The 19,690-nt window shown below is 42.7% G+C and overlaps 1 protein-coding gene across 1 annotated transcript in view; it reads right to left on the reverse strand.

Moving 5' to 3' along the window:
- The window catches only part of RAP1GAP2 (RAP1 GTPase activating protein 2), a 107,045-nt gene that overhangs the window by 32,260 nt on the left and 55,095 nt on the right, over positions 1 to 19,690 (reverse strand). The window contains exons 7-9 of the mRNA XM_021704431.2: positions 6,458 to 6,536; positions 5,647 to 5,700; positions 3,126 to 3,209 (exon numbers count right to left, since the gene is read on the reverse strand). Coding sequence (XP_021560106.2) covers positions 3,126 to 3,209; positions 5,647 to 5,700; positions 6,458 to 6,536 — 217 coding nt within the window. The remainder of the gene's footprint in view (positions 1 to 3,125; positions 3,210 to 5,646; positions 5,701 to 6,457; positions 6,537 to 19,690) is intronic.

A 19,690-nucleotide genomic window follows, 5' to 3' on the forward strand; every position in this document is an offset into this window, starting at 1 on the left:
CGATGGTCGCATGCAAAACTAGGGAAGTCTGAACAAGATTTGAGGATTGTATCACTGTCAATATCCTGGCTGTAATTTTGCACTATAGTTTTATAAGACATTACCTTTGGGGAAAACTGGGTGAAGGGTACAAAGAGCTCTCTGTATTATTTCCTGTAACTGCATGCCAATCTACAAATATCTAGAAATTAAAAGTTTAATAATTTTTTAAAAAGTAGAAAGCAAAGCTGAAAACAGTAGTAAGCTCTGCACTTGTGACAGGCTTCAAACAGTGCGTGGCCCTGCCTGATCAGCAGGCTCTGCGCACCGTGGCAGGATCGGCAAACAGCCGATGACTCTGCAAACATCCACAGACGGCAATTAACAGCTGCAGATGACACAGGAAACTCCAGTATGCACAATCGCTTCAAGAAGAAAGCCTCTAATAGGTGACTCTTTAATATCTCCTTTACACTTGCTTTATTACAAAAAAGAGCAGATCCCACATTCTATGCCTTCAACAGGCAACAGAATCTAGCTAGATTTCAATAACTTTACTCTTTTTTTATAGTATTTCTGTTTAGAATTACCTTCATTTCATGCAAGGGATACTGATTTTCTAATTAGAGTAGTGATACAAAATTCCCTTTAAACAATGGACTTAAGGTGAAAAAAAAACTTAAGGAAAATGTTAGGTAGTTAATACTATAGGTGTGACAAAAAGTGTAACAGAGGCAAACGGTAGAAAATATGATCTTGGATGTCATTTGTGAATGTCTGAAGTTTGGGAAACACAGCCCTCTAGGAGGGGTCAGCAAACTATGGCCCAAGGGCCACATCCAGCCTGCTGCTTTATAAATAAAGCTTTATTGGAACACAGCCAGGGCAATTCATTTAGTTTTGTCTATGGCTGCTTTTGCACTACAAAGGCAGGGTGGGGTAGTTCCAGAGAGACAGTATGGTGCATGAAATCTAAAATATTAACGATCCAGCCATTCACAGAAAGTGTGCTGAGTCCTGATGTATACAGAGCATGCTACAAAGGCATCACAACCCTGACCCAGCATGCTGTTTACCCCAGGTCATGAGGCCGGAGTGTGGGAGAACAGCTGCTTCTGGGTAACAGACAGCTTCTCCTGGGAAAGCAATCCAGCTCGCTTGCTTGCTTGCTTGCTTGCTTGCTTATTTATTTATTTATTTATTATTTATTTATTTTAAGTTTTATTTATTTGACAGAGAGAGAGACAGCGAGAGAGGGAACACAAGCAGGGGGAGCGGGAGAGGGAGAAGCAGGCTTCCCGCCGAGCAGGGAGCCCGATGCGGGGCTCGATCCCAGGACCCTGGGACCATGACCTGAGCCAAAGGCAGACGCTTAATGACTGAGCCACCTCGGCATGTGTAACGAGGTGCCCCAGCAATCCAGCTTATTCAATGGGGTGTGCAGCTCTCTCTAGGATTTACACCCAGCCTGGGACTAGCATAATCTTTATTTTTACACTGTCCATGAGTTTGACCATGCACTCAGGGAGGGGGTCTTAGTCATCACTGTGCTTGACAAACAGGAGAATTAGATGGGATTTATTTATATCCTAAGGACAGCATAGAGCTTTCATGCAACAAATATTCATACTAACTGCCCCACGGATATAGGTCTGCAAAACAGTAACTTTTTTAAAAGTTTTTTAAAAAAGACTTTTATCTCCCTGTGTACCTCCACTGTGGCTCAGCAACATCAGGTAAATAAACAAAACACAGACTCCTCTCAGAAGTGGATGGTTAATGTTCAGTAATTATAATTTTGCTGGAACACTGGATTGTAATCACCTTATGAGATCTGCGATGGTAAATTTCACAAGCAAAAACTTTAATTAGGGGGGTTATATTACCAGAGCTGTACAAAATAAATATGCAATATGTAAAAATAATTAGAGCAGCTACCTGAATAATCTCGCTTCAATTATAAGATTCATCTGTGTTGGCCTCTCAGTTCCTAAACTCTTCAATTAGAATGTTTTTAAGCAAACACATGTCTCTTGTGGTCTAATATCTTCAGACAAGGAAGTCAGCTATCATCTAGCCAAGAAACACACCATCACACACACAAAAAACCCCCACAGATAATATTGAAAGATACTATCGACCCTACCATAAAAGCATCAAAACTTTGATCCATTAATTCACACAGGAAAAAGTTATTGAGTGTATTTCCATAAAATCACCACACTAGGCTCTTGGATGATACCAAGATGAAATTGGTGTGGAACCTTCTAGGTGAGGAAACATGGGTGTGTTCAGCAGACCACTTCTCAGGATGCTAATACATGTCCGTGGTAGGGAAGATGGGAAGTTGTGGTCAAGTAAGTATGGGAAACACTGAGTGCAACAAAACTATGTGAGCTCTTTACCTTGGGGGTTCTTAGACCCTTTAAAATATTCCCACACACTGCCCCCAACCCCACGAGTCATTTGTTCACAGAGTACCCACCAGGCTAGTGTGTCATGGAACACACTTTGAGAAACATTATTCTGACCAACTAATCCCAAAGCAGCATATGAGTGTTACAAGAGACAGAGGAGGGTGAGCAGTACTGCTGGTAAAATTTTTTAACAACCAGGTTTCCAAAGAGGGAAAACAGAAGCCCTGGTTTGCACATTTCCATGGTGTAAATACTTCCGCCATGGCTGATTTCAAGCAACCAGCATGACATCATGGAACGCAGAGCTGGGAAGAAACGCACGCAATACTCCAGCAATCTAAGGAAGTTCAGGGAGAAAAAGCTAATTCCCCTTTGGGAGAAGAGCAGGCAAGGAGAAAGCAGCTTGTGCTAATCCATTCCCTTGACCCAGTCTGACTTTTCTGGTGACAACAGCCCAGGGTTCAGTATAAGCTGAGGTAGCCAGGAAGAATTAGAAGTTGCTGTCTGAAAAACAACATTGCTGTTAAAGGATCTGCAGGCCTTCTTGTGAGGAGTAGCCCACCTTGAAGAGTCTGTCACCTCCAGCCCAATTCATCCGTGAAATGTGACTGCTGTGTTCGGCATCTGTAAGAGCCTAGCGTAGGGCTCCCGTGCGTGGGGGAGGCCAAGAGGGAGCCCCCAGAGAGAAACCACAGGGTAGAGTGACCAGTATGGATCTGTGGTGCTTACCTGCCTGGCTTTTTGATAAATGACCCCAAATTTGAATGTGTTGTTGACATCGTGCTCATCATAGGACACAATCATTTGGGAGGCCTGGAAAAATGTAGAAAGAAAAAAATCAGATTGTTGATTAACTTAGAGACAAGTGAGGAAGCAAATGGAAGGGAAAGCACCCATTCTGGCGGAGAATATGCCCCCCTGGTGCGAGACCTCCACGCATGTGCAGCGAGGCAAAGGAGAAGCCAGAGGTCTCAGCTAGTTCCCAGACCTGGGCTCCCCCATGGTGGCCACACCTCTGGATCACCATTCCATTCCCATCCAGATGTGCCAGCCAAGGCCTGGGCACACAGGGACTTACCCAGTGCTTTACCTGTGGTGTAAAAAGTAAAGGACCCTGAAACTGGCCAGCAAGGATGACACTGGCTCTAATTACACCTCTGATCAGCAGTATGATTTGGAGCAAGGCACAGCTCGTGCCCAGACTCCAATCCCCCTTTATCCATAAAGTGAAGGTATCTAAGGAGGAACATACAATATGCAAGGGCCGGGGTGGGGGGGTAGAGAAGAACCCTGACCACTGGTTCTGTTTAGTTTTCTATTGTGCCTCAGTGTTGGTGTCCAGGGCTCAGAAACACTAAAGTCTGTATCTTGAATCCACTGCTTTTACCTGGATAGCTTCGACTGAACTACTTTACTTCTCTGGGTCTCAGTTTTCTCATCCATTAAATGGAGATGTGTGGTTGTGAAGATTCAGTAAGACCAGGCACATAAAGTGCTGAGAACAGAGCAGGTATCACCATCATCATCCTCATCATCTACAGAACCCTCCAGAAAGATCAGAGCTAAACCAGCTTGTTAGGAAAGAGGAGACTTAGGCGTTATTGGGATAGTCTCTGCAGTAAAAAGGAGGGATCTGACCATGTGTTACACAACAGGAAGAACAAACTGACTGGTCGGAATATGCAACCCAAGTGAGGCTCTCCGCTGCCCAAGGAAATCGGCACTTCTCAGCTCCCCCGGAATAGCACGGCTGCCCAGCCCCAGAGGGAGACCCCGCGCCCACATGCAATGGTCAAAAGTGCAGAGAAACTGTCCTGCCAGGGAAGAGGCATCCGGCCACGGAGACCCTCCACAGAAGGTTCTAAACTCTGTGAATTCTAAGCACACACACCTCAGCCAGATTAACACCCCAGCTGGACTAAGCAGTCCTTCAAACATAGAAAACATGAAAATACAGCTGCTCTTCCATTATTACCAGAGCCGGAGGGTTTCCAAGTCACAGAAAGAACTGTGCAAATGAGCGTCACCGGCTTCTCTCAGTGGACAGGATTTGATGACAAAATTTGCCAAACTTGTAGTTAAGTAAGGCCTTTATGACAGGGTTTTAATGTTTGGTTAAACCTCACTAATTCAGCTTTAATTATAAAGGGAAGGGAGGTCTGAATGAAAGAAAATGCTCCATGGTGGGCAGCTTATTACTGGGGAGAGCCTACAGATGCTCAGAGGGTGTCTGAGGCAGGGGGCTCTGGCACATTCCTTGTGCAGGAGAGGACCCTGCCATTAGCTCGGCCACGGCACAGGAAGAACGGTGTCGAGCACAATCATGAACGTTCAAGCCACTGGTTCCAGGGGGTTCTGGATGTCTCGGCCAGGACAGGGCCTCTCTTCCCCAGCAGACGTCGCACCTCGCCGTCCCCTGCTACCAGCAGTGGGGCGCAGTGGGGCGCAGTGGGGCACAGGGAGCAGACTGGGCCAGCCCCAGGAGCCTCCGCGGCCACTGTGTCGGCACGCGGTGCGGGCTCAGAAGCACAGCTGGCTTCCGCTTCTGGCTCCCCGGACCCTGCAGGCTCATGAAGACGCAGTCTGCGCCCTGGCTCTCTTCCTGAGGCCAATTTAGAGCAATTCACTGTCGTGAGTGATTGAAGTCCTGTCATTACACAATTGTTCTTGAGTGGGCTTGCTGGCTTGCTTTGTTATTACTGCTCCTCTGCCCACCCGCACTCCCACAGTGGGGGTCAAGTCCAGGCCAATCCTGAGGAAACCGACAAGAGAACCAGCCCGTTTATTAACTAGGGCTGTGCAGGGGCTTGTACGGGCTCAGCGCTGCAGTAACACGGGCAGGCGGGAGCCACGATCTGGCCTTTGATTTCTTAGTGGGGTTCTGCGCCCCCTACACCTCCATGATGACAGACTGGATCTGCGCTAACCCTCCAGCTATAGGTAGACTCACTCCCCACCCCACACGGGCCTCAGGGAAGTACGACCAGAGTAGGGGGGAGAGGTCACAACACTGCAGCCCCTCTACCACCTCCACAACAGATGCGGAACTGTTTAGGTGGGTCTCTCCCCAGGCATGGCCAAGGACAGGTTCCCAGGGGACCCATTTGCACAGGGGCGAGTCGGGAGAGGGGGAGACATGGAGGTCTCAAAACCCCACCAAGATGCACAGAACATTCCACAGAGCCACAGGCATGCAAATCTGTGCCAAGTGACAGAGCCCTGGGTAAGGGGAGAAGGTGAAGGTCCTCACCTTGGGGTACAGGACAGGGTTGAATTTCAGCCCCACAGCGTCATCACAGAAAGCCTAAGCAAGAAGAAAGAGACACACAGTTCAGGGGTCATTTCCACTGAAAACATCTGGGCTGCTCTGCCCACCAGGAGAAAGAGCATGGGAGGGCAGGCCCTGTGGGGTCAGAAGGCCTGGGGCTGAACCCTGGCTCTGCCGCTCACTAACAAGTGGCCAGGAAAGCCAACTCACCTTCCCGGGGCTTCCTGATAAAGTGAGGCCACAGAAGGCATCCGGCACAATCCTGCTTGGCATGTGGGTCCGAACCAACTGACCATCCTTCTCACCCCACTGGACTCAGTTCTCAAGTTCCCAGTATCCCAGAGCAGAGACACGGGTCCCTCCACCAGCTGACGGACAGCTCCTTACTCAAAGGGGTCCTCTGTCTGGACCAACAGCCCGGCCATCCTCCAGCCCATCTCTCCTCTGCTGTGAAGGCTCCCTGGCCACCCCATTCCTTCCTCCTCTCAAGTCCTACAGCACTCTCCATAGCCAGCCCTTTCTTTCCATTTCTCTGGTCCCCTAAACCAGCTGTGAGCCTGGGGGCAGAGGCCATGAGCAGCCTCAGCTGTGAGGATGAGATGGGGAAGTTGCAGGGAAGACGAGGGCATCTGCCAATAGCCCTCCTCCACCCCATCTACACTGTCAAGGGCCAAGGAGTACGGTGGCCTTCCCCTCTCCAAGGGCAGAGCCCTCTCGGGACAAGCCTGTACCCTCCCCGTCCCAGCCCTGGGCTAAAAGAGGAAGCTAGCTTCTCACAAAGGCTGGTTGTTACCTTTGCAATCTGAGGGACGCTGGGCAACTTGCTCAGTCCGGCCAAGGGGATCCTCTCGTGAACTGTCTTCACTTTGGACCTGCACACGTGAATGAGGGTGAGAAAAGGAGTCCATTAGGAAAGGGGCTGAGATCATGCCAGACCACAACGCACACTCGCTTTGTCTCCCCGGGTCAGATCTGCCGCGTTTCACCCAACCCGTGAGTGGGGTGTCACACTCAAATGGTGGGAAAATGTAATCTTGTCCTTATCCTGGAGGATACAGAGGCCTGGTAGAGCCTCTGCAACTGAGATATGGGACGTGCAGAGAGTCACCTTCAAGTTCACCATGAATTTTTGGGTTGCTGTGGGGACTTTTTTGTGTTCTCCCAAAGAACCGGGCACATCTTCTGGATAGATGTGTGTTCTCACATGCAATTAAGCCTTTATGAAAAGAAAATCTAATACTTGAAAATCTGAATTTAGTCAAAATATAAATGGGATGAAAGTTGCTTTATAAAGGGATTCACCGTAAGACTCTAAATTTAGCCTGTTCCCCTGATTCATTTAGCACATTATGAAAGTGTTGAATTTTACTGAATGCTTTTCTGCATCTGCTGAGATAGTCATATGGTTTTTAATCTGTTAACCTGGTAGATTACATTTCTGTTGAGCCATCTTTTCGTTCCATGGGGTAAAACTCGCTTGCTTATGATGTATTATTTTTTCATATCCTGCTGACTTTAATTTGTTAGTATTTTATTGAGAGTTTCACATCAATAGTGACACTGGCTTTTTTTTTTTTTTTCTTGTACTTCTCTTGTCAGGTTTTGATATCAAGGTGTTATCCCAGCCTCAAAATTGCTGGGTAGCTTCTGAACCTCTGAATTAGTCTGTATACACCACAGGGATTTACTGTTCCTTAAAGGTTTGTTAAAACTCATCTGTGAAATCTCTGGGCTTGTTTTTTCGTGGGGGAAGGATACCTTTCGCTACCAATTCAGTTTATTTAACAGTGAATATTTAGGTTTTCTACTGCTTATTGAGTTAGTTCAGTAATTTATGTTTTTCTATATAATTATCCAATAGTGCACTGATATAGAATGGGTTTTGGTATTCTCTTAGGAGTTAATCTGCACTTATAATCACACCCATCCCTTCACTGTCATAACATGATCTGTTTGTATCTTTTCTCTGTTATGCATAATCAGTCCTTGATGGGGGTGTTCCTATTTTATTAATCTTTCCAAAGAGACAACTTTTGGTTTTGTCGTCTCCATTCTTTTTTATTGTTGCTTTCTACGTCACTAGCCTTGTTGTCTTTTTTATTTCTTTCTTTTCTATTTCCTTTGGGTTTTTTTCTATTGTTCTTTTTCCAATTTCTTGACCTGCATGCTTACACAGTTAATCTTTCTTCTTTTTTACACATGCATTTAAAACTATACATCTTTCTCTCTAAGTACCACTTGAATTGCATCCCACACATTGATAGGTAGTATTTTCACTGTTACTCAGTTCTAAATATTTTGTCAGTTCTTCTGTGATTTCCTCTTTAGTCCATGAGTTATTTAAAGGGTCTCCTTCTTTTTTTTACTTTCTAAATGTATGATCTCTTCCTTCAGTAATTGTTGATTTCTCACTTAATTTTCCCAAGTTCAAAGAACATAATCTGTATGCTAATTATTTTAGATCTGTTAACTTACTACACAGACTTTTTTTATGTACTATGTGGGCTTAAAAACAATGTATTTTTGTTTTGTTTTGTGAGTTCAGGAATGTATGTTACAAGATCAGATTTGTTAACTGTATTGTTCAAATCTTCTACATATTTACAATTGTCTGCTTGTTCAATCGGCGTCTGAAAGATGTTGCTAAAATCTCCCACTATAACTGAGAATTTGTCTATTATATTCCTATCTGTTTTGGTCTTTTTGAATTCAAGACTGTATTACTAAGTACAATTTCATGACTGTTAGATCTTCTGGGAGGACTGTTCTCTTTATCGTCCCATGGGCTGAGCCCTCTGTGGGTCCAGTAAAGGGCATTTTTCTCTGCCCAGGTAATGAACAGATTCAGAAACAAAAAAATTAAGAGTAAGGTGGTTACAATAGCCAAACTCTGGAAAGAGCCAAGATGTCCATCGACAGATGAATGGATAAAGAAGATGTGGTATATATATACAATGGAATATTATGCAGCCATCAAAAGGAATCAGATCTTGCCATTTGCAATGACGTGGATGGAACTGGAGGGTGTTATGCTGAGCGAAATAAGTCAATCAGAGGAAGACATGTATCATATGACCTCACTGATATGAGGAATTCTTAATCTCAGGAAATAAACTGAGGGTTGCTGGAGTGGGGGATGGGGTGGCTGGGTGATAGACACTGGGGAGGGTATGTGCTATGGTGAGCACTGTGAATTGTGCAAGACTGTTGAATCACAAATCTGTACCTCTGAAACAAATAATGCAATATATGTTAAGAAAAAAAAAAGAAGATAGCAGGAGGAGAAGAATGAAGGGGGGAAATCGGAGGGGTAGACGAACCATGAGAGACGATGGACTCTGAAAAACAAACTGAGGGTTCTAGAGGGGAGGGGGGTGGGAGGATGGGTTAGCCTGGTGAGGGGTATTGAGGAGGGCACGTTCTGCATGGAGCACTGGGTATTATGCACAAACAATGAATCATGGAACACTACATCTAAAACTAATGATGTAATGTGTGGTGATTAACATAACAATAAAAAAATTTTAAAAAACTAATGATGTAATGTATGGTGATTAACATAACAATAAATTTTTTTAAAAAAAAGAGTAAGGTGGTTAGAAGGCAAAATAACCCCTTTGTTACTGATAAAGGCCACCCAGTTTAGTGTAAAGATGAAATGGGTCTTCTAACTAAACCCCAAGATTGTCCTCCAGGTAACAGTTGCTGCTGGACAAGACGCAAGCCTCGTCTGGAGGGGTCGGCTCCAGTGGGACCTCCAGCACGCGGAAGCAGAAGGCACTGCCGAGGGTAGCCAGCTCCCAGAGGGAAAACGGAAAGACCACACACACACACACACACACACACACGGGGATATTATTCAGCGATAAAAAGAATGAAATTTTGCCATTTACAATGACACGGATGGAGCTAGAGAATATAATGCTAAGTGAAATAAGTCAAAGAAAGACAAATACCATATGATTTCACTCATATGTGGAATTCAAGAAACAAAACAATTGAGCAAAGGGAAAAAGAGAGAGAGAGAGAGACAAACCAAGAAACAGCCACTTAACTCTAGAGAACAAACTGATGGTGACCAGAAGGGAGGTTGGTGGGGGGATGGGGGAAATAGGAGATGGAGACTAAGGAGAGCACTTGTTGTGATGCGCACAGGATGATGAACACCAGAAACTAATATAACACTGTATGTTAACAATACTGGAATTAAAACAATCTTAATTTTTAAAAACAATGGTAAAGAGGAAAATAAAAGAATAAAGCTGTATTTTAGTTCAATTTCAGTCTGCTAATCTGCTATACTCATATGGTAACTTTATATTTATTGTGATTACTAATGTATTTGGAATTATTTCTATTATTTTGTGTTTTCTATTACTCTGCACTTTCTTTCCTTTTTAAAACTCCTCCTTTCCTGCCCTCAGTTTAAATTAAAAAAAAACTCTCTTTATCCCTCTGCTCGTTTGAGCTATGGATTGTATGTCTATAACTTCCAATCACATATTTATACATTTTCCTACAAACTCTAAACTCACTTGCTGTCTCTCTTCTGATGAGGGAAGAGGAAACAGTAACTTAGGAAACTCTTCCCTGCCCATTGTGCTTCCTACTTCTGTTGGGTTCAAGCCTCTTTTTATTTATTTTTAATTTTTTTATTTAAATGCAATTAACATTAATGTATTATTGGTTTCAGAGGTACAGGCCTGTGATTCATCAGTCCTTTTTTTTTTTAATTTAAAGATTTTTATTTATTTATTTGAGAGAGAGAATGAGACAGAGAGAGAGAGCATGAGAGGGGGGAGGGTCAGAGGGAGAAGCAGACTCCCCGCCGAGCTGGGAGTCCGACGCGGGACTCAATTCCGGGACTCCAGGGTCATGACCTGAGCCGAAGGCAGTCGCTTAACCAACTGAGCCACCCAGGCGCCCCTCATCAGTCTTATATAACACCCAGTGCTCATTACAAAACATACCCTCCCCAATGTCCATCACCCAGTGACCCAATCCCCCCACCCCTCTCCCCTTTGGCAACCCTCAGCTTGTTTCCTATGATTAAGAGTCTCTTATGGTTTGTCTCCCTCCCTGGTTTCATCCTGTTTCATCTTTCCCTCCCTTCCCCTATGATCCTCTGTTTTGTTTCTTAAATTCCACATATCAGTGAGATCATATGATAATTGTCTTTCTCTGATTGACTTATTTCGCTTAGCATAATACCCTCTAGTTCCATCCATGTCGTTGCAAATCAAGCCTCTTTTTAAACACACAAAAATTACTTCCTTTTCTCATGGTTCGTCTACCCCTCCGATTTCTCCCACTTCATTCTTCCCCTCCCGCTACCTTCTTCTTCTTCTTTTTTTTTTCTTAACATATATTGCATTATTTGTTTCAGAGGTACAGATCTGAGATTCAACAGTCTTGCACAATTCACAGCGCTTACCAGAGCACATACCCTCCCCAGTGTCTATCACCCAGCCACCCCATCCCTCCCACCCCACCCCCCACTCCAGCAACCCTCAGTTTGTTTCCTGAGATTAAGAATTCCTCATATCAACCATGAGAGACGATGGACTCTGAAAAACAAACTGAGGGTTCTAGAGGGGAGGGGGGAGGGGGGTGGGAGGATGGGTTAGCCTGGTGATGGGTATTGAGGAGGGCACATTCTGCATGGAGTACTGGGTGTTATGCACAAACAATGAATCATGGAACACTTCATCTAAAACTAATGATGTAATGTATGGGGATTAACATAAGAATAAAAAAAGAATTCCTCGTATCAGTGAGGTCATATGATACATGTCTTTCTCTGTTTGACTTATTTCGCTCAGCATAATACCCTCCAGTTCCATCCACATCGTTGCAAATGCAAGATCTCATTCCTTTTGATGGCTGCATAATATTCCATTGTATATATATATCACCTCTTCTTTAACCATTCATCTGTCGATAGACATCTTGGCTCTTTCCACAGTTTGGCTATTGTGGACATTGCTGCTATAAATATCGGGGTGCACGTACCCTTTCGGATCCCTACTTTTGTATCTTTGGGGTAAATACCCAGTAGTGCAATTGCTGGATCATTTGGTAGCTATTTTCAACTTTTTGAGGAACCTCCATACTGTATTCCAGAGTGGCTGCACCAGCTTGCATTCCCACCAACAGTGTAGGAGGGTTCCCCTTTCTCCACATCCCCGCCAACATCTGTCATTTCCTGACTTGTTAATTTTGGTCATTCTGACTGGTGTGAGGTGGTATCTCATTGAGATTTTGATTTGGATTTCCCTGATGCTGAGCGATGTTGAGCACTTTTTCATGTGTCTGTTGGCCATTTGGATGTCTTCTTTGGAAAAATGTCTGTTCATGTCTTCTGCCCATTTCTTGATTGGATTCTTTGTTCTTTGGGTGTTGAGTCTGATGAGTTCTTTATACATTTTGGATACTAGCCCTTTATCTGATATGTCTTTTGCAAATATCTTCTCCCATTCTGTCGGTTGTCTTTTGGTTTTGTTGGCTGTTTCCTTTGCTTTGCAAAAGCTTTTTATCTTGATGAAGTCCCAAGAGTTCATTTTTGCCCTTGCTTCCCTTGCCTTTGGCGGTGTTTCTAGGAAGAAGTTGCTGCGGCTGAGGTCGAAGAGGTTGCTGCCTGTGTTCTCCTTTAGGATTTTGATGGACTCTTGTCTCACATTGAGGTCTTTCAACCATTTGGAGTCTATTTTTGTGTGTGCTGTAAGGAAATGGTCCAGTTTCATTCTTCTGTATGTGGCTGTCCAGTTTTCCCAACACCATTTGTTGAAGAGACTGTCTTTTTTCCATTGGACATTCTTTCCTGCTTTGTCAAAGATGAGTTGACCATAGAGTTGAGGGTCCATTTCTGGGCTCTCTATTCTGTTCCATTGATCTATGTGTCTGTTTTTGTGCCAGTACCCTACTGTCTTGATGATGACAGCTTTGTAATAGAGCTGGAAGTCCGGAATTGTGATGCCGCCAGCTTTGCTTTTCTTTTTCAACATTCCTCTGGCTATGCGGGGTCTTTTCTGGTTCCATACAAATTTTAGGACTATTTGTTCCATTTCTTTGAAAAAAGGGGATGGTATTTTGATGGGGATTGCATTGAATGTGTAGATTGCTCTAGGTAGCACTGACATCTTCACAATATTTGTTCTTCCAATCCATGAGCATGGAACGTTTTTCCATTTCTTTGTGTCTTCCTCAATTTCTGTCATGAGTATTTTATAGTTTTCTGAGTACAGATCCTTTGTCTCTTTGGTTAGATTTATTCCTAGGTATCTTATGGTTTTGGGTGCAATTGTAAATGGGATCGACTCCTTAATTTCTCTTTCTTCTGTCTTGTTGGTGTATAGGAATGCCACCGATTTCTGTGCATTGATTTTCTATCCTGCCACTTGACTGAATTCCTGTATGAGTTCTAGCAGTTTTGGGGTGGAGTCTTTGGGGTTTTCCACATAAAGTATCATATCATCTGCAAAGAGTGAGAGTTTGACTTCTTCCTTGCCGATTGGGATGCCTTTGATTTCTTTTTGTTGTCTGATTGCTGTGGCTAGGACTTCCAATACTATGTTGAATAGCAGGGGTGATAGTGGACATCCCTGCCGTGTTCCTGACCTTAGGGGGAAAGCTCTCAGTTTTTCCCCATTGAGAATGATATTCGCTGTAGGTTTTTCATAGATGGCTTTTATGATATTGAGGTATGTACCCTCTATGCCTAGACTCTGAAGATTTTTGATCAAGATAGGATGCTGTACTTTGTCAAATGCTTTTTCTGCATCTATTGAGAGGATCATATGGTTCTTGTTCTTTCTTTTGTTAATGTATTGTATCACATTGATTGATTTGTGGATGTTGAACCAACCTTGCAGCCCAGGGATAAATCCCACTTGGTTGTGGTGAATCATCCTTTTAATGTACTGTTGGATCCTATTGGCTAGTATTTTGGTGAGAATTTTTGCATCCATGTTCATCAGGGATAGTGGTCTGTAATTCTCCTTTTTGATGGGGTCTTTGGTTTTGGGATCAAGGTCATGCTGGCCTCATAAAATGAGTTTGGAAGTTTTCTTTCCATTTCTATTTTTTGGAACAGTTTCAGAAGAATAGGTATTAATTCTTCTTGAAATGTTTGGTAGAATTCCCCTGGGAAGCCATCTGGCCCTGGGCTTTTGTTTGTTGGGAGATTTTTGGTGACTGCTTCAATTTCCTTAGTGGTTATAGGTCTGTTCAGGTTTTCTATTTCTTCCTGCTTCAGTTTTGGTAGTTGATACATCTCTAGGAATGCATCCATTTCTTCCAGGTTATCGAATTTGCTGGCATAGAGTTGCTCATAATATGTTCTTATAATTGTTTGTATTTCTTTGGTGTTGGTTGTGATCTCTCCTGTTTCATTCATGATTTTGTTGATTTGGGTCATTTCTCTTTTCTGTTTGATAAGTCTGGCCAGGGGTTTATCAATCTTGTTAATTCTTTCAAAGAACCAGCTCCTAGTTTCGTTGATCTGTTCTACTGTTCTTTTGGTTTCTATTTCATTGATTTCTGCTCTGATCTTTATTATTTCTCTTCTCCTGCTGGGTTTAGGCTTTATTTGCTGTTCTTTCTCCAGCTCCTTTAGGTGGAGGGTTAGGTTGTGTACTTGAGACCTTTCTTGTTTCTGGAGAAAGGCTTGTATTGCTATATACTTTCCTCTTAGGACTGCCTTTGCTGCATCCCAAAGATTTTGAATAGTTGTGTTTTCATTTTCATTGGTTTCCATGAATTTTTTTAATTCTTCTTTAATTTCCTGGTTGACCCATTCATTCTTCAGTAGGATGCTCTTTAGCCTCCATGTATTTGAGTTCTTTCCAACTTTCCTCTTGTGATTGAGTTCTAGTTTCAAAGCATTGTGGTCTGAAAATGCCACTTTATTTATTTTTTTAAAGATTTTATTTATTCATCAGAGAGAGAGAGACAGAGAGAGCACAAGCAAGGAGAGAGGCAGAGGGAGAGGGAGAAGCAGACTCCCCACCCAGCTGGAAGCCTGATGCGGGGCTCGATCCCAGGACCCTGGGATCATGACCTGAGCCAAAGGCAGACACTTAACCATCTGAGCCACCCAGGCGCCCCCCACTTTATTTAAGATTTATTTATTTGGGGAGAGAGAGAGAGCACTCACACACATGAACAGAAGGAGCAGAGGGAGAGAGGATCCCAAGCAGACTCCTCACTGAGCGCAGAGCCCAATGTGGGACTCGATCCCATGACCCTGACCTGAGCCAAAACCAATAGACACTCAGCCGACTGGACCACCCAGGCACTCTGGCCACTTTTTAATTGCATCTCTTCTTTTGGTTTCTCTGTTCTTTTTTTTTTAAGATTTTATTTATTTAATTAATTGACAGAGAGAGACAGCAAGAGAGAGAACACAAGCAGGACAAGTGGGAGAGGGAGAAGCAGGCTTCCCGCTGAGTAGGGAGCCCGATGCGGGGCTCGATCCCAGGACCCTGGGGTCATGACCTGAGCCGAAGGCAGACGCTTAAACAACTAAGTCACCCAGGTGCCCCTGGTTTCTCTTTTCTTCTGGCTGAAGTACATCCTTAGTAATTCTTTCAGGGAGAGTCTGTGAGTGGTACACTCCCTTCATTTTTTTGTCTGAAAACAGTTTTATTTTGTCTTTGCCAATAGCTTCTCTGGGTATAGAATTTTAGGTTAAAGGATTCTTTCTTTCCTTCGTTCCTTTCTTTCTTTCCTCCAACATTTTAAAGATACTGTCCTGTTGTCCTGTGGCTGATAAGAAGTCAGATCTCAGCCCAGTTGTCACCACTTCATAGATGAGTGACTTTATCCTTAGGAAGCTTTAAAATGTTCTCTTTCCCTTTGATGTTCTAATGCTTCACTTTGATGTGTCCCTTAGTATTGCTTTGTTTTATAATCATATTCAGCACCCCAGTGCGTGCTTTCTTCTGTTCTGAAATATTCTCAGCCATTATTTCTTCGGATTATCTCTTCTCCACTGGCTTCTCTCCTCTTTCTTCTGAGTCTCTAAGACAAATGCTGGGACCTATCAGTCTATTATCCACAAATCTTCCTTCTTTTTTTTTTTTTTTTTTAAAGATTTTATTTATTTATTTATTGGAGAGCGAGCGAGAGAGAAACAGCATGAGAGAGGAGAGGGTCAGACGGAGAAGCACGCTCCCCACCGAGCAGGGAGCCCGATGCGGGACTCGATCCCGGGACTCCAGGATCATGACCTGAGCTGAAGGCAATCGCTTAACCGACTGAGCCACCCAGGCGCCCCCACAAATCTTCCTTCTTTTTCATGTATTTCATCACTCCATCTGTGCTGTGCTCTGGATGAATTCTTTGAGACTATCTTCCAATGCACAGATTCACACTTTGATTCTGAACAGACAATATTAGACTAGATTTTATCCCATGTATTGAGATTTTTAACTTCAACTGTTTTATTTCCAATAATTCCAATTGTTTTCATTTTGTAACCAGGTGTATCCATTCTTGATTCATTTCCATTCACTGTATCATAATTTATTATCACTTTTATAGATGCTATTCATTATTTTCTTCAGATATTAAATATATTTAAGTCATTTTGAAAGTATACCATTATTTGCATCTCATCAGCAATAAAACCAGCTCTAATTTGTTGATGTTTTCAGCTTTTTTTTTTTTTTAAGATTTTTTATTTGGGCGCCTGGGTGGCTCAGTTGGTTAAGCGACTGCCTTCGGCTCAGGTCATGATCCTGGAGTCCCTGGATCGAGTCCCGCATCGGGCTCCCTGCTCAGCGGGGAGTCTGCTTCTCCCTCTGACCCTCCCCCCTCTCATGTGCTCTCTCATTCTCTCTCTCACAAATATATAAATAAAATCTTTAAAAATAAAAATAAATAAAAATAAATAAAAAATAAAAAGATTTTTTTTTTTAAAGATTTTATTTATTTATTTGACAGAGAGAGACACAGCGAGAGAGGGAACACAAGCAGAGGGAGTGGGAGAGGGAGAAGCAGGCTTCCCGCAGAGCAGGGAGCCAATAAAAAGATTTTTTATTTATTCATTTGAGAGAGAGAGCATGTGAGAGCATGAGCAGGGGAAGGGAGAAGCAGGCTCCCTGCTGAGCAGGGAGTCTGATGTGGGGCTTTATCCCAGGACCCCGGGATCATGACCTGAACTGAAGGCACACTTAACCAACTGAGCCACCCAGGCGTCCCTCAGCTGTCTTTCTTAATGTCAATTTTCCCTGGGTGTTTTGGAACTTTCCATCCATTTTTCTCTATCCTCAGTGCAAGGCACCCTGGTCCAGTTCCCATCAGAACTGGTTGCATACACTTTATGCAACCTCGTGGCCTGTCTAATCACATGATAATAGCTGACCCATCACAGCAGCCTGTCACTCATCTTCCTGCTTCTGGCCTTGCCTTCCATCCATTACATTCTCCTTACTCTAGCCAGTGATCATTCTACAGTATAAATCGTATCATGATATTCCCCTTTCAGGAGCTCTCCTCTGGCTCACAGAAGAAAATCTAAGTTCCTAAACACAGTCCATACATGATTTAACTCTTCCTTACCTCTCCAGCATGACCTCTCAACCTTACTTACACTCACACATATACACATGCAGACACACATTCCACATTCAAGCTCTTATAAACTTCTTTCAGTTCTCTCATACCATCTATCTTTGGATCACCATCACTAGACTAAAATAATCCATGTCTGGGCGCCTGGGTGGCTCAGTCATTAGGCTGCTTCTCCCTCTCCCACTCCCCCTGCTTGTGTTCCCTCTCTCGCTCTCTGTCAAATAAATAAATTAAATCTTTAAAAAAATTAAAATAAAATAAAATAATTCATGTCCATAAGAAGAAAATAAGTGAGAGAACAGGAATAAGAATACCTAATATGTACTGAATGTTTTCTGTAGCCAAGTAACAAGAGATGAGCTTATTCCTTACATTAGCCCCATCCCTGGACAAAGTCTGGTACATATCAAGCCCTGACTGAACAAAGCTTTATCTTTTATGGATAGATAACAGCCCTTTTTGTCACACTGATTGTTTTTTTGCCTCAAATTCTACTTTTTCATATTAATATGCCAACTGTGCTACCTTTTGTATTTGATTGCTGTAACTTTTTCTCAACACTTTTTTTTAAAATATACTGAGTTACTTTCTTTAATAAAATACATATACATTGATTCATTAGTGGGGGGCGGAGGGATGACTCAAACTGAGAATCTTTGCTATTTAATAGTATAATATCATTCATTTATATTTATTATACATCACATGTACTCAAACTTACTTCTATTTTATGTTTATTTTCTATCTTTTTCTATACATTAATGTTTTCTTTATCCTCCTTTATTTTGGAATGTTTTCATTCTACCAGTGATTTTATATCCATGGAATACATTTTCATCAAAATATGTCCAGCTTTTTAGTTTCCCTTCACTGATTTTGTCTGATACTGAGTGAGTCATTTTGATCTGCAGAGTAAATCTTCAATCAGCTTAAGAACATCAATTATCCACATGTTTAATTCCTGCTCACTATCCTCCATATTCATTATAATTTTGCCCATCATTTTAGAGTTGTGTTTTCCTCTGAATTATGTGAAAGCCTCTTAAGCTTGCTCTCAATATTACTAACTGGGTTTTCCACCAAGTAGACTCTGCTCTTTACTGCTTCTAAAACCATTTAAAATTCTTTTTGGCCATGTTTAGTTTTCTTATGTTCTTTCCTTAATTTAACCAGCAACTTTTTCATCTCATTCTGCTGTCCTATTTTATCTTTTGTCTTTTCTTTCATACAGTTTATTTTTTCTGGAAGTTTGCTGAAAATACAAATTTAATAGATAAATAAATTTTACTTGGCTTTCTGTAGTAAATCCTTCTTAAAATTTGGTCATTTCCCTACCTTCTAAATGCTAGGTTATGCTTTTTTAGATGCAGAATCTTTTCTTTCCCTGACCTGTGAGGGTTTTTTTTTCCTACTTCTTCTTTATATCCAGACTTGAAAAAGAAGAAATCTGCTCAGGCTTGTTATTCATGTCCAGTAGTGGATAGACTCCTCTTGGCTACTCTCACAGCATACACAGAGAGAGCATAAACTGGAGAGCTGGTTATCTTAAGACATCAATTAAATAATCCAGAAGCCTACAGGGAACGAGGAAGATGCTGGGACAAGAGTCGCTGCCTGCAAGGGAGTTTCACCTCTGTATAATTTCTTCTTTGTGTCTGGTAGAGCTTCTAAAGCTGTGGGGCCAATTTTCTCATGTCTGGTTTTCAATTTGGCCTGGCCATCACCCCAAGTACATGATGTGATTGTCCAACTTCCTAGCTGGTGTATGGCTTCTTCCTGCCACCCTACTCACTGGTTTTCTATTTCGGAGAGCCACATTTGAGCTTGCCCTTGGGCTCCCCCGGATTGATTTCAAATGCTGTTGACCCAAAACAACAAAAGTGGTTCCATGTGGAAAGACTCCTGACTATTCCAGGGCTCACACTCACTTCTAAAGAGTACAAGACCCTCCCAGAATCTCCAATTTCATATATCCCCATGTTACATTGCTGTCTAAGGAAGGTGAGCTGGATTTCAACTCTCAATATCATCTACGTTATAGTCCTAACTGCCCCGTAAATTATTTCTTAAAATATTCAAAGTGTGTGTTGTGTTCTTGACATCTTTCTCTAGTTTTCAGTTCTGAAGCAGTATTTCAGATAGGATATAATATTGGAAAAAAGGAGTTAGATCCTTGTGTTCAATTATCATCTTACTCAGAAATCCTACCCAATCTAAGTCTGATTTTTACTAAGAAAGGAAATAATTTTCTATACAGAGATTCACCTAGCTCGAAATCCTATTTGGAGTTGGGGATCCACATATCACTCCCTCAAAAAATTTGCTCTAACAATTTAGTTAACTTCTCCTTGCCTTGCAAATATGATTTCTAGCCAAGTGAACTTCAGTAAAGAAAACTGCTTCCTGGGCGCCTGGGTGGCTCAGTTGGTTAAGCGACTGCCTTCGGCTCAGG

Source organism: Neomonachus schauinslandi, chromosome 15, assembly GCF_002201575.2.
Source record: "Neomonachus schauinslandi chromosome 15, ASM220157v2, whole genome shotgun sequence".
Taxonomy (NCBI): Eukaryota; Metazoa; Chordata; class Mammalia; order Carnivora; family Phocidae; genus Neomonachus; species Neomonachus schauinslandi.